Source organism: Chlamydomonas reinhardtii, chromosome 4, assembly GCF_000002595.2.
Source record: "Chlamydomonas reinhardtii strain CC-503 cw92 mt+ chromosome 4, whole genome shotgun sequence".
NCBI classification, from domain to species: Eukaryota; Viridiplantae; Chlorophyta; class Chlorophyceae; order Chlamydomonadales; family Chlamydomonadaceae; genus Chlamydomonas; species Chlamydomonas reinhardtii.
Genome location: NC_057007.1, coordinates 1,840,565 through 1,855,357, shown reverse-complemented (window position 1 = coordinate 1,855,357; position 14,793 = coordinate 1,840,565). Strand labels below are relative to the sequence as shown.

The following is a 14,793-nucleotide window of genomic DNA, read 5'->3' as shown; positions in this document are numbered from 1 at the left end:
CATACACACACACACACACACACACACACACACACACACACACACACACACGGTCCCAAAGATACACGCTCGGACACCCACCCGGAGTGCAGCGACAGCTTCCATCCCCCTGGCCGCCATCGCCGCCGCCGCCGCCACCGCCACCTTCGTCGTACTCATCGCCGCTGCTGCCGCCGCCGCCACTGCCACTGCCGTCGCCACTGCTACCGCCGCCGCCACCGCCTGCTTTCGTGAACAGGGAGGCCGCGGAGCACTGTGCTACAGCCTTACTGGTCACGGAGCCACTGCCGCCGCCGCTGCTACTGCCGCCGCTGCCGCCAGCGCGTCCGAGGCTGGTGATGCCGCCGCCGCCGCCCAGCGGCGTTGCGCCTGCCGGCAGCGGCTGCTGCTGCTGCTGTTGCACCGGCGGTTCCGCGGCGGTGGCAGCGGCGGCGATGGCTGCCGCCGCCGCTAGCAGCGCTGTACCGAGCAGGAAGCGGCTACGCCACCAGTGAGCTCTAGAGTCCGACCACCTGGGATGTGTGGTTTGGCGGCTGCGGCTGCGGCGGCGCTTTCGGTGACCGCGGCCTTCGCTGCTGCCGTCGCCGACTGCGTTGTTGCCGCTGCCGCCGCTGCTGCCGCACCTGTTGCTACTGCTGCTGTTGCTGTTGCTGTTGCTGTTGCTGCTACTGCCATGGATGTTGCCAGGGCCTTGGGGATGCGGGTGGGATGGAGGCCGGGCGTCATCTGGGAGGGGCGACGTGTGGCCGGCTGCGGCGGTTGCAACGTCCACGTCGTCAGCGGCGCCTGCTGGCACTGGTGACCGCCGTGTGGCATGTGCCGGATCATATCCCGCTGCTGCTGCAGCTGCCGCTGCTGCTGCTACGCCCGACCTGGCCCGGGTGCGCCTCGCAGTCATTCCGCCTTGCAGCTGGTGTTGGCCCAGGCGACGCCGCTTGCAAGCTGGTTCTGAGGCCGGCGGCTAGCTAGCGAGTGGCTAGAGCGCGCTGCCGCTCCGCACCAACAAACTGCTGCTGCTGCTGCTGCTGCCCAAGGTCGCTGTCGGTGGAGAAAAGGGCTGCAGGCTTCTCGCAGCCCTTGAAGCCCACAGACCTAAATAAGGCTAGTTCGCCGAGCAGAAGCGCTGCAAATCGTTGAATCAGCAGCAGTCGAAGGGCCGCGGTGAATCCTGGGAGAGAGTAGGTCTGGGTCTGGGTCGCCTGAAACGGAACTTGAAACAGCAGGCGACAAACACGGGAAAGAGACGAGCAAAGTGGTTGAGTCAAGACGAATCAAGGCCCTCGCGCGGCTCCTCGGACGCATAATGAGGATTTGGGTGGCTCTCCAACCGCCCTAGACGCCAGCCGTTGCAACTCCCAGACCACCTTGCTCGCGGCGAGTGGTGCTGCTGCTCCTCCTACCTGCCTGTCCTTGACTGCTGCGATGCTGCATCCGCGGGTTATAATTTTACAGCAAAACGCGCCTGTGGAATGGCCACACGGAGACAGAGAGAGGCTCGCGGTGCCTCTCAGAGCAACAGGCCCCCTGTCCTGATTGCTGTCTATCAAGTCGGAGGCTGCCAACGACCCGCGGACCCCTCCCTCGCCCCTTTTCCCCCGCCCTCCCGGCCTCCGTACCCCGCCCCCAGTGTCTTCCCAGTGCCTTTCCCACGCACAGCGCCCCCCTTCAGAGGAAGCACGGAGGACCCCGCGCACCCGCGGGGTTGGACGGCTTGGGCTTCCCCAGGAGAACTGCGCCCTCGCGCGAATGCAACGGGTGCTGTGCGCTGGGGCAAACCCTTGGCACCTGCTCTTTCTCCAAAGCGTCAAGCACGCACATACGTGGCATGGTTCGTGTGTGTATTGCCTTCTGCATGCCGGTCTAGCCTGCCGCCTGCATGGGGGGTGCAGGCTGGAGCGTGCCGCCCCACCTGCTGCTGCTGTGGTTGCGGCCGTCGCCTGTTGCCCCTCTTGGCCCCTCCGGCCTCCGCCTCCACCTCCGCCCAAGCCTCCACAGGCTCCGCCTGCGGCTCCAGCTCTGCGTGTGTTCCCCTGACTGCTGATAGCGCTTCTCCAGGTTTCGCCGGCTGCCACAAGGTCCTAGCGTGTACCTGTGACGTGATGCTGACATTCGCGCATGCTGTGGGTGACGGCGTGCTGATCAGAGCCGCGCCCGGGCGCCACTTCTCCATCTCCATGGCCTAAGCTGTGCAGGCAGCAATCCGGTTTGGGACTGGTATTATGAATGGTCATGTGGAAGGAAGGAAAGGCGCGTCCGGGTGGTTGGACATGGCACACAGTCGCAGTCTGATTTGTGGCAGCTCTAGTCATGGGGGCTTACTCTAGTAGCGGTGCACATCTAGTAACGCTACGAGCTCTAGGTAGCTTGGAGCACCGTCCCCATGTGCCCTTGCTGACATCAGCCCGCGCTGGCCACCAAGAATTTGCAGTCTTTCACCAAGTTCGACTTCGCTATAGACTGGAGATATTTGTCATTTTACCACAAGCATTCGCCAAAGGCCCCACCAGCAACACTGCAAGCGAATTCCTTGTCAAAACACAATACGCACATATCATTTTCGCCCCGCTTAATGTGACGTCTTAAAGAGCATTGCAAATAACCATTAACGTTAGGAAGCCGGCCAGGGCAGCGGAAGAGGAGGAGCGGGGTCGCCCAAGGGCGAGGACGGCTGCGAAGGCCACGCACTCTCCGGTGTAAGGCCAGGCAGCTGTGCCATGGCAGAAGCAGCTCCCATGGCGGGCCAAGCGCTGGATCCGGCAGCGGCGGGCTTCAATAACGCAGCGCAAGTGCAGGGATACAACCAGAGTGCGGAGTTCTTCCTCAGCAATTACCGGCTAGGGAAAACACTCGGCATTGGTTCCTTTGGCAAGGTCCGTGTGGGCGCCGGGCTGCAGTTTCGGGCTTGGGCTGGAGGGCATGCGCCGGAACCCTTTTGCCCGCTAGCGCGCATGGCTTGCCCTGGGGCCTCGCGGGACAGGGCTAGATGCCACAATACTGGGCGCTGAGCTCGATGGAGCGCATATCGGGTGTCCGAGTGCACGAGCCCAGCTCGCTCTAGGGATTCCGGTCCTCAACGGCGCGCGCGACCGAACGCCTGCAAACGACGCGGCCAGCTGCCCGGCGTCTCGCGCAATTGGCTCTGCAAGCAAGCAGTGCAGCAATTCATCGCGCGGCGGACCGGCTCCAGCTCCAGCCCTCGAAACATAGGCAGTGTGTGCGCTTACCATCGTCTCACCATGCGACACCCATCCCCTTGGGCCCTTGTAGGTCAAGGTCGCGGAGCATGTGCTCACGGGGCACAAGGTGGCGATTAAGATCCTCAACCGGCGTAAAATCCAGCAGATGGAGATGGAGGAGAAAGGTGGGGCGCGTGTGAATGGGGCGGGGTGAAGGAGCGGGGTACGTGCGGTGTTGGGGCGGGTACGTGTGGCCGGCGGCGCTGTGACGCCAGCCGTGGCCGTGGCGCTGTCAGGATGGGGCTGGGCGGCACGGCACGGCGCGATGGTGCGTGCATCTCGGACTCTGAGAGCACGACGAAGAGGGCCGGGCGGCAGGGGCGCAGTGCAGTGCAGCGCAGCGCAGCGCAGTGCAGTGCAGTGCAGTGCCACGGGTAGGTCAGGAGAGCAGCCGCAGCAGCAGCCGCAGTAGCAGCCGCAGCTGCAGCAGCAGCTGCAGCAGCCGCTGCAGCAGCCGCTGCAGCAGCCGGGTCTGCATCTGCCTCTGCCGCAGCCGCGTCTGCGTCTGCCGGAGCGGTGGGCTGCGCGCGTGTCCGCGTGTGCCACCCAGTGCCGCCGCCGCCGCAGCAGCCGCCGGGTAGCGGCCGAGACTTCAGCAGCGGAGACCTGACCGGCTCACGGTCTCCACTCCTGCACTGCTATGGCTGCACGTAAGCGGCAGTGGCAGTTGCGGCGGTGGCAGCAGCAGTAGCGGTGGCAGCAGCGGCTTCGGCGGTAGCAGTAGCAGTAGCAGTGGCGGCAGCGGCGGCAGCAGTAGCAGCAGCGGCGGCAGCGGCGGCAGCAGTAGCGGCAGCGGCGGCAGCAGCAGCAGCGGTGGCAGCAGCGGCTTCATCCGTGGAAGCAGCAGAAGTAGCGGCAGCGGCGGCAGCAGTAGCAGTAGCAGTAACAGCAGCGGCAGCTGTGTGCCGAGGCCCGGACAACAGCTAGCAGGCCCGCCGCAGCTGCGGCAGCCGCAGCCCTGGGGGGGTGGGGTGGGCACAGCACGATTCTGCCACGGCTGTCAGGCCCGCTTGCGCCTGGGCTCCCCCCGGCTGCTGCGGGGCCCAGGGCCCGTGGCACCATGCAGGGAGGGGGGGGGTTGTAAATACCAGCCCCAACTAAACCAAACCAAGCTAAAACGAGCGCAGCACAGGCAGAGGCGACATGTGCAAGGCATAATACTTATGGGAGGGGGGCCGAGGCGTCGTGGAGGAGCAGGGCGAGCGGCGCCGGCTATTAATGTCGCCGCCCGCGCTCGGTGGCGCGCACAACAGCACCGAACAGGGGTGGGGGGAGTGCTCAGGGCTGTCATGCGGCCTGGGAGGCAGGCCCGTGTGTGGGTGCAGGTGAAAAGTGCGGAGGGCTGCTGGCACGGCCGGCTGCGAGAGGCGGCGGAGCCCAAGGGGTTCGGAGGGCGGGGGCGGGGGCTGGGGCGGGGTCTCGCCTGTCGCGGGGTCAGCCTTACGTTCATGGACCGGTTGAAAGGCTGGTGAGGGTGGGGCTTGTAGGTACCAGCCCAAGTTAAACCGAACCCCATGCTGGTGTGGGTAGGGTTGGGGTTTGGGGTGGGGGTGGGGTTTGGGGTGGGGTTTGGGGTGGGGGTGGGGTTTGGGGTGGGGTTTGGGGTGGGGGTGGGGTTTGGGGTGGGGTTTGGGGTGGGGGTGGGGTTTGGGGTGGGGGTGGGGCAGCACGAATGCGGCGGACGAGGGGCTGCAGGGGCAGTGGGCTTTCCCGGCCGGCGTCTCTGCATCACGAAGACTCTGCTTCCACCTCACCGGCAATCCACCTCCTCCGCCACCACCACCCGCAGCATAGCATTCCTGTGCCTACGTCAAACCTTCTCCTAACAAAACTAGGGAGGGGGGGAGGAGCACGGGGGCAGGAGCACGGGGGCAGTCGGAGGCTGGTTCCGAGCTCTATCTTGTATGTATATCTATTTGGTACCGACAACCCTCCCCCGCCCCCCTGCTGCCTACGCCTTCACTTCTTAATCAATCATGAATGTAACCCCCCTGCTGCCGCCGCCTTTGTTGCCGTTGTAGTCCGTCGTGAGATCAAGATCCTGCGGCTGTTCATGCACCCGCACATCATCCGGCTGTATGAGGTGATCGAGACGCCGTCTGATATCTACGTGGTCATGGAGTACGTCAAGGTGAGGAGGGGATGGGGGGTTTGGGAGGGAGGAGGGCGTGTGTGTGCATATGGGGGGGGGTGACAGCGAGGGTCACAGGGGTGTAAGTGGTGACCTGTTGCTGCGTCATGCCCACACAACCTCCACTCCCACCTTCACCTACGTCCCCACCCCACCCCCGCACCCCCCCCCCACTACCACTTCCTTAACAAATCATGAATGTAACCCCCCCGCACCCCCGCATCCAGACCGGCGAGCTGTTTGACTACATTGTGGAGAAGGGGCGGCTGGGGGAGGACGAGGCACGCCACTTCTTCCAGCAGATCATATCCGGAGTGGAGTGAGTGCGGCCGGCTGCTAAGGGGGGTAGGGTTTGGGGTGGGGGTAGGGTGACGTGGGGTTGGATGTGGGATGTGGTGGGGTGGGGTAGGGGGTGGGGTGTGTGAAAAGAGTGGGGCGGCGGGCCGATGTGTGGAGTTATACAGTGGCTGGCGGGATGTGGGGTGGGTGGGTGGCAGGACACGGCGGCAGGACGGCAGGGCGTCCTCCCGGCGGTGTGCCCTTCGCTGGCTGGGCAGCCCCCAGTGCACCCTGGCTGCTACGCAAGCCTCCAACTGCCGTACATTGACCAACCTAACCAACCACCCATCCGCGCCGCCCATCCACCCATCCGCACCTGCCTCCTAACCCGCCCCCCCACCCCCCAGGGGTTATTTAACATGCATGGAACCCCCCACCCCCTCCCCAGGTACTGCCACCGCAACATGGTGGTCCACCGCGACCTCAAGCCCGAGAACCTGCTGCTGGACGCCAAGATGAACGTCAAGATCGCGGACTTTGGTGAGAGGTTTAGGAGAGGGAGAGGAGGGCGGGGTTGTAAATACCAGCCGAAGCTAAGCTAAACCAAGCCAAGCCAAACTGGGGAGATGAGCCTCAAGATCGCGGACTTTGGTGAGGGGTATAGGGGAGGAAAAGGAGGGGGACGGGCAAAGGTGTGGACAGAGACGGGCCATTGGTGGAGCTGCGACCTCTCTTTCCCCTTGCCAAGTACCGTGTTATACGCGCTCACAATTTGGTCGCAACTTGCGCACTTGCAACCTACTTAAACGACTCATGAGCTGTTACGACCTGCTTCCAAACCTGTGCCCACAGGCCTGTCCAACATCATGCGCGACGGCCACTTCCTCAAAACCAGCTGCGGCTCGCCCAACTACGCCGCGCCCGAGGTGCGCGGGTGGCCGTGAAGGCGTGAGAGGGAGGGAGAAGAAAGCTAGGGGGCCGGGCGGCCTGGTGCGGCTATGCTGCCTGCGTGCTTGCGGTCGTGGGCGCAGCCCCTCCCCCGACTTCGTCAGCGGCCTTCAATGCATCGTGTACCGTATATATCCTTGTAAACCCCGTTACATCTCTGGTGCCCAACGAGTGTGACCCCGCCTCTCTATCGCCACCCACACACTCCCCAACCCCCACCAAACCCGCGTGAATGGCTACCCCCTCCCAAAGAGTCCACCGTCCAAAGAGTCCAGCGTCTACTAATCATGAATGCATGCCTTCAATAATCACGAATGTAACTAATCAGGAATGCATGCCTTTAATAATAATCATGAATGTAACCCCCAAACCCCAAAAAATAAACCCCCAGGTGATTAGCGGCAAGCTGTATGCGGGCCCGGAGGTGGACGTGTGGAGCTGCGGCGTCATTCTGTACGCGCTGTTGTGTGGATCACTGCCCTTTGACGACGAGAACATCCCCAACCTGTTCAAGAAGATCAAGGGCGGCATCTACAACCTGCCCTCACACCTCAGCCCGGGTGCGCGCGCCGTGCGTGCTGCGTGTGGGGTGGTGGGAAGGGGCCTCACACCTCAGCCCGGGTGCGCGCGCCGTGTGTGGGGTGCGGGGTGGGAGGGTGGGGTGGTGGGGAGAGGGGTCGTGTTTGATGGGGGTGGGGGGATGCGTGGGCGCACCCCCACCCCATCAGCGACGATTTCTTAACAAATGGGACCTATTTCGTTGTAGCCTATGCATAACCCGTCCAACCCCACGCTCTCCTCCTCGCTATTTTGCATTGGCTTCGGTTTTATTCGGGCTGGTATCTAGAACCCCAACCCCCCCACCCCACAACCGCCCCCCCACCCATCCCAACCCCAACAACCCCACCCCACACACAAACAGGCGCGCGCGACCTGATCCCGCGCATGCTGCTGGTGGACCCGCTCAAGCGCATCACCATCCCCGAGATCCGGCAGCACCCCTGGTTCAACATGCACCTGCCGCGATACCTGGCCGTCATGCAGGTGGGGGGGGTACATGCATCAAGTTTACGAAGTAGAGACGTAGCCAGGTACAAAGGTGTGTGTGGGGTGTGTGTAAATACCAGCCCAAACTAAACCAAAACGGGGGGGGCTCCATGCATGTTGAATAAGACGAGAGGGCGGGGGGAGGGCAAAAGGTTGCAGGGGACGGGCGTTGTGTAGGTGCCGGCGCCTAAGTTGGAGGGTCTAGGGTCTACGTGCTGGAGCTGGAGCCAGGAGCTGGTCGACGTCGTCGATCACGATTGCTGTTTGTCCCCGAGATTGCCTACCGTCTACCACTTCCTTCGCTTATCATGAATGTAACCCCCCCCCCGCGTCTGCCCAACTACTGTTCCTGGCTACGCCTTCACTTGTTGAATATTGAAAAATATAACCCCCTCTCCTACGCAGGCCGAGCCGGTGGTGGGCGTGCCGCGCATTGATGAGGAGATCCTGGAGGAGGTGAGGAGGTGGGGGGGCCGAGGCGGAGGGGGCGAGGCGTGGGGGAAAGGGGAGGGAGGGGCTGGGAGGAGGCATCATAGCACCCATCATAACCCTCCTCCGTCTCTGGAGTAAGCATGATTGTAAACCCCCGCACACACACGCAGCCTTTGCTGCATCGCATACACTGTCTTTGCGCAATGTTTTCCTTGTGCTCTATAACACGCAGGTGGTGCGGCTGGGCTTTGACCGGGACGGGCTTCTGGACTCGCTGCGCAGCCGCGCCGCCAACAAGGCCACCGTCACCTACTACCTCATGACTGACAACAGGAGGAAGATGCCCAGCAGGTGGGGATGGGGAGAGGAGGGAGGAGGGAGGAGGTGGGGGAGGTGGGGATGGGGAGAGGGAAGATGCCCAGCAGGTGGGGGGTTGCTCCCTCGCTCTCACGCCCACTCCCTCGCTCCCTGCTCTCACCCTGTTACCACTGCCATCCAGTGTTTTTTTTCGGTAATAAATAACGGATCCGTTAAAAATATAAAATTTGACCCAAAAATCCAGGAAAAAACACATATAAGGCGCCCCTGCCCCATTCCGCACCACGCGCGAGGCCGCTGGCCGGCCGAAGGCCGGCCAGCCGAGCTCTTACAACTTACGATAGTCACTTACATGGTTATAATAGACAATGCCGCCTAAAGGATATAAGAACAAGCCGCTTGCGGGTCAAACACGTGTCGATGCTATTCTTGCAAGCTTTGGCTTGAAGGCCAAGCGTAAGTCGCCAACACAGCCTGATACACAGCCAGGGCCGGCCAGCCCTGGCACCGTTCCTGCTGCTGGCGCGGCCGCGGGCGCAGGCCACGCAAGCCCAGCTCGCACCCAGGGACCTGGAGGGTGCTGACAGTGCTGCAAGGAGCGGGGATGAGGATGGGGTCGGAGATGAGGAGACGCGGCGTGTGCGGGGGCGCAACAAGGGCAAGGGTGGTGGAGGCGGGCAGGAGGGTGACAGGCTGTCTCCCACCACAGTGAGATATCCGCCAATGCTGGCCAGAAGGCCGGGATGTCAGAGTGGATTGGCTTAGCGGAGCTGGTGTTCGTAATGGTGGGCGGCTCGGTCGAGGATGAGCGCAAGTTCTCTGCCATGTCGTTCATCAAGAACAAGCAGCGAAACAAGCTGCAGGCCAGCCACCTGAGCATGTGTGTGCGCATGTTTGCGGATGAGCTGTATTCGGTAGGCACGTTCCCGTATGCCCAGGCATTGAAATGGTGGCGGAAGGCGTTGGCAAGCAAGGCAAAGAAGGCCGGAAAGAAGCACCGGGGCCGGTACACAATCAAGTGAGGCCGGCGCCCGGCAGGCGGTGGCGGGTCATGTGCGGTGGCCAACACAATAATAGTATGTGGTGTGCGGACAAAGTGAAGAAAATCTCGCGAGAATTGGATGCTTTTAAGCGGTTTTTTAAAAATTTTCGGGACACCCCCCCCCGACCCCCCCGTCGGTAAAAATTTCCGGCGCTTCGCGCCGGAAATTTTACATGGTGTGTAATATCCATAATCTCTAGGCAATTGAAAAAAAAACGCTGCTGCCATCACCTTGCAATCCCCCCTCATCGTCCTTCCACCCCCTCCCCCCTTCCTGGATACGCCTCCTTAATTATGAGTATAACCCCCTCCCCCCCGCTCCTCGCGAAATTTGTCTTTGCACCCACCCCTTCACTTCTTAACTAATCATGAATGTAACCGCCCACCCCCCACCCCCACCCATCCCATGGATGGCTACCCCCCACCCCAGCGGCTACCTGTCTGCTGACATGGCGGAGGGCAGTACGGGGGCGGCCATGGCGGCGGCGGGCATGAGCCTACTGCCCTCGCCAGGTGGGGTGGGTGGGTGCGTGTGTGTGTGCGTGTGTGTGGGTGGTTGGGTGGGTGGGTGGGTGGGTGGTGGAGGGAAGAGGGCGGGGGGATGGGGTTTATGTGCCCGAGCCCAACGAAATGGGGAAAAGGAGGCAGTCCGGAGGGTACGGGGGAGAGGGAGGAGGGGGAGGGGGGGAGGGAAGGCGGCGTGTGTTGTGTGCATTATCCGCAACGCACATTTACATGCTCACATGCGCACTCGCTTACATGCCCACTCGCTCCCACGCACAGGCGCGACCGCGTCAGCAAGCGTGGCGGCGGCGGTGGGCGGCGGCGGCGGCGGCGGCGGCACGCCTCAGCAGCGGCTGGTGGCGGAGCGGCGGTGGCGGCTGGGCGTGCACGCGCGAGGCCACCCCTCGGCTCTCATGGCGGAGCTATACAGGGTGCTGCAGGTGGGGAGTTGCAAGGATGTCTGGAAAAGCGGTACAGGGGGGTGGGGGGAGGGGAGAGGGGGTGTGCGTGGAGGTGGGGAAAGGTGGCGCTGCAGGTGGGGGGGGGGGATGGGGGGGGGGATAGGGAGGGTGTGTGCGTGGACGGTATGAGGGTGTCGGGGTTCGAATCATGATTTGAGGGTGTCGGGGAGGAATTTGCACATGGTGAAAGCGCAAGACCTGACACCACCATCACTGCACCCCATGACCCCACCATCAGTCCATCACACACACTCCATCCCCACCCCCACGACCCACGCCTCACCACTCCTTCACCACTCACCACTCACTCACCACTCACTCACCACTCGCTCACCACTCACCACCCTCCCACTCACTCACCCACACCTTCACTCACCCACGCAGCTCAACGGCGTCGCCTGGAAGAAGGTGGCGCCCTACGCGCTCAAGTGCCGGGCCGCCGTGCGCAAGCCGCCGCCGCAGGAGCTGCGGCGCCGCAGCAGCGCCGGCGGCAGCGGCAGCGGCGCGGCGGGCGGGCCGGCGCGCATGAGCGACGACCTGGATGACCACATAGGTGTGGCGGGGGTGGGGGTTGGCGAATCGCAAGAATGCCCTTCATCAGTCACGAAAATGCAAGACGAGGGAGTGGTGGGGTGGTGGGGCGGGATCTGGGGGCGGGGGTGGGGCCCTTTCGGCCCACCCACAAGAAAATCTACCGACCAAACCACCCGGTGTGCACACGCCACCGCACAGAGCTGGATGGGGCGGGCAGTGGCCCGCCGGGCGGCGCAGTGACCCCTGGTGGCGGCGGCGTCGCAGGTGGGTGTGGGGGTGTGGGGAGGGAGGGAAGGAGGGAAGGAGTCTGAAGGCTTGAGGGCAGATCCTGTCTGTGTGGTTGTGGATGGTCGCACGTGCACACCTTGTATCGCTGTCACACATGCCCACCTTCATGCGCCTCAAACAATGCATGCATGGGTTTCCAGTACCTGAAGACTTATGCCCATACTTGCTGCGTCTTCGCTCTCTATCTCGCTGGCAGCAACTGTCGCGATGGTGCACGATGTGTCAGGGAACCGAAACGAAAGCCCGCCCAGCCGCCGCCGGGGTTACTTACGGATACCTGCATTGTGTGTGTATAATTGCGTTTATGTTTACATATGTGCGTTGTTATGTGTATGCGCAGGTGTTGGCCTGATCACCAGCGGCAGCCGGAGAGGGCTGGGCGGCGGCGCCAGCGGGTCTGACGTGGCGGGGGCGGCGGGCGTGCCGGTGAGTAGTGTGGCCACGTGGGCGGTGCCGGCACGTGTGTGTGTGTATCGTGGGTGTCGTGTGTGTGTGTGTGTGTCGTGTGTGTCGCGTGTCGTGGGGTGTGGGGGGACCGCGCGCTGCGTGTGTATGTGGCGTGTGTGTTTGGGACTGGGAGTGACTGGGCAGTCGGTGCTGGCTGTACGGCACGTGTCGGGGGCGGGCGGAGGGGTGGTTGTAGCCATGAATCGGGGTAGGATGTATATCGCCATGGGCGGGTCGGAGCTCGCGGGCAGGCTCATGTCTCGTGCTGTGGTTGCAGGCAAAGCCCCCCCGCCCCCTAATCATGCTGGGACCCCGCCCTGCCACCGCCGCCCTTCCTCACCCGCCCCACCCGCCCTCTTGTACACATGCGACCTACCCCCACATACACGCGTTTCACTACTTTGCACGCGCTGACACATGCTACACACCACACACCCACATACATGGACACACACGCGCGCGCGCACACACACATACACACACACCGGCGCCGTCATGTGGCGGGTTTTCGTTTCCTTTTCTAACACACACACACCCCGCACACACGCACACACACGCACACGCAGCCCGGCACCGGCGACGCGGAGACGCACTACGTGACACGTTTCGAGTGCCAGATGTACAAGGTCCGGGACGACGAGTACGTGATAGACATTCAGGTGTGTGTGCGCTTGTGTGTTTATCTGGGTTCGTGTGTTCGCGTTTGTGTGAGGGAGAAATGCCGTGTGTTGAGAGGCAGCCCTGAGAGCGCACTGCATCTGCTCGGCCGGCCCGTTGTGGCTGTGACTGGCCCGTTGTGGCTGTGACCGGCCAACCGCCTACCTGGGGCCTGCCTGCCTGCCTGTGTGCCGCCGCCTGCCTGCCTGCCTGCCTGCCCACGGCACGCTTCGTCCTCTCGCTCTGCCCCCGTCCCTTTCCCACCCCACCCCTCCCTTTCCCACCCTTTCCCACCCCCCGCACCCACCCCTTCACAGCGTGTGGACGGCGAGCTGTTTCTGTTCATGGACGTGGTGGGGCGCGTGCTCACTGACCTGCGCATGTGAGGGGGGGTGTTGGCAGCAGTGGAGGCAGCACTGGAGGCCGCGTGCTCACAGACCTGCGCATGTGAGGGGGGGTGTTGGCAGCAGTGGAGGCAGCACTGGAGGCGGCGTGCTCACCGATTTGCGCATGTGAGGGGGCGGCGGCAGCAGTGGAGGCAGCACTGGAGGCCGCGTGCTCACAGACCTGCGCATGTGAAGGGAGGGCGGCAGCAGTGGAGGCTGCACTGGAGGCCGCGTGCTCACCGACCTGCGCATGTGAGGGGGCGGCGGCAGCAGTGGAGGCAGCACTGGAGGCCGCGTGCTCACAGACCTGCGCATGTGAAGGGAGGGCGGCAGCAGTGGAGGCTGCACTGGAGGCCGCGTGCTCACCGACCTGCGCATGTGAGGGGGCGGCGGCAGCAGTGGAGGCAGCACTGGAGGCCGCGTGCTCACAGACCTGCGCATGTGACAAGCAGGCAGGAGGCGATGGGGGCGAGCCTGGCTGCGCATACGAGCAGTCAAGGAAGCAGGCAGTTGGTGCGAGGAGCGAGGAAGCGGCGGTGGAGGCTGCGACGGCGTGCAATTGTTGTTGTGAAGGGGCAGCACGCACATGGGCAGTCGCAGCAGCTGTCAGCCGCGCCCCAGGGCTCACCACAGCGCTAAGTGCGAGACAGCCCGTGGGAGAAGGAGCGTGAGCCATCAGCGGAGGCGGCAAAGCAGGAGCAGGGGGGAGCAGGAGGCAGTCACTTCAGCCACTGTCCATTATCAGGAGGCTGTGGTTGGCTGTGGTCGGCGGTGTGTGTGTTCGGTGTGGTGTGGGTGTGTGTGTGTGTGTGTGTGTGTGTGTGTGTGTGTGTGTATGTGTGTGTATGTGTGCGTGCGTGTGTGTGTGTGTGTGTGTGTGTGTCTTTGTTTTGCATGCATGCACGCGCGAATAGCGTTGAATGGTTGGGCCATGCTTTCAAAGGCTTGCCGAGGAGGTCGCGACACACCGGGGCCGGGGCACAGCCGTCCAGACGGAGGTGGAACAATTTTGTAGGGTTGAAGCTGGTGCGGGTGGGGAAGAGGGGGCTGCTGTGATTTGCGTGGATGAGGTAGGCGGGTGGTTGGAGGAAGGCGGGGAGGGCAGCAGGCGCAGCAGGGTGGGGAAGGATCGAAGGAGGTTGGTGAGGCGACCTGGTGCACCATGAACGGATGAGATATAGACTCGCCGGTTTTACGGCAGGCATGTGAATTGTGGGTGCTGATAGTGCGTCTTTGCTGCAAGGTGTTCAGTTAGGTGATCAAAGGTGCCGCGTTCATTATTAGCGGCTAGGCACCGCGACTTGCACGCGGAGCTGGACAACCTGATTACTCGTGATGCCTTGCCACTCGCCAGCTTGGCTGCCAGGGCTCTAACAATCGCTGTTGCATGCGGTGATTGCGGTCCTTGCATGCACCACGTGCTGTGTGTGATGCGCTCAAGAAGGCGACGGTGTGCACGCCCTGCTGTGCACTGTGCGATGTGGTGCGCAGTGCCGTGCTTTGTGATGCGAAGAAGTGCGCAGCGGATGGCGTGTAGGGTGAGTGGCTGACAAAAGTGGATGCATGCCGTTTGTAGATGTTGCTCGCGGAGGTGGTTGCGAGGGTGGTGTGGGGGCGCATTGGCTGCTGCGAGCATCAAGCCTCAGTCGTGCGGTTGAGCCAGCAGTACATGCTGCATGACAGCATGACTGCATGATAGCATGACAGCATGAGTTGGGCAGACGGACATTCCTGGCACCACGCTCCCGTGGCGCAGCGGACCTGGCTAGCCTGCTGGGCGAGGGACGGTTGGTGTTCGTTGTAGCGCCGCTAAACCTTGTGTCCAGTATGTTTGTGTGCGGGTCGGCTGATTGCAGCCGTTGCCAAAGCACTTTGCAGGAAGAGACAGTCCGTTCGGGCCCTCATCCCGAGCGGCCCAGCCGGAGAGAAGAGAACCCCTCTACTTGGCAGCCGGCCTCCCGAAACTTACGCAACATGAGTGACTTCCCTCGGGCGAGATAGATTGGGCACTTCTGGGGGTGCATTCTCGCCGCGTGGGGTTGCATACGGTCCCCAAATCTCGCCAACTCCCCCTTCCCGGGGG

General features: G+C 63.0%; 2 protein-coding genes across 3 annotated transcripts; one reads left to right on the top strand and one right to left on the bottom strand.

The window, feature by feature from the left end:
- Positions 1–816: 816 nt before the first annotated feature.
- CHLRE_04g211599v5 (uncharacterized protein) lies at positions 817–1,858 on the bottom strand. Of its 2 annotated transcripts, none has more exons than XM_043061597.1 (3): positions 1,695–1,858; positions 1,401–1,462; positions 817–1,199 (listed from the first exon to the last, which is right to left on the bottom strand). In XM_043061597.1, exons 1-3 carry the CDS (start codon positions 1,825–1,827, stop codon positions 966–968), a joined length of 429 nt encoding a protein of 142 aa, XP_042925177.1. In that variant the 5' UTR covers positions 1,828–1,858; the 3' UTR covers positions 817–965. The 2 variants fall into 2 exon arrangements, with proteins under 2 accessions (XP_042925177.1, XP_042925178.1); XM_043061598.1 differs by having other exon boundaries at positions 817–1,210; positions 1,695–1,838.
- Positions 1,859–2,178: 320 nt separating this feature from the next.
- On the top strand, positions 2,179–14,774 carry CHLRE_04g211600v5 (uncharacterized protein). The gene is made up of 17 exons (XM_043061599.1): positions 2,179–2,870; positions 3,268–3,361; positions 5,258–5,367; positions 5,595–5,686; positions 6,095–6,186; positions 6,499–6,572; positions 6,986–7,154; positions 7,517–7,638; positions 8,047–8,097; positions 8,306–8,424; positions 9,864–9,946; positions 10,217–10,377; positions 10,783–10,951; positions 11,131–11,196; positions 11,561–11,646; positions 12,234–12,326; positions 12,642–14,774. Exons 1-17 carry the CDS (start codon positions 2,733–2,735, stop codon positions 12,708–12,710), a joined length of 1,788 nt encoding a protein of 595 aa, XP_042925176.1. The 5' UTR covers positions 2,179–2,732; the 3' UTR covers positions 12,711–14,774.
- The last annotated feature ends 19 nt before the right edge of the window (positions 14,775–14,793 follow it).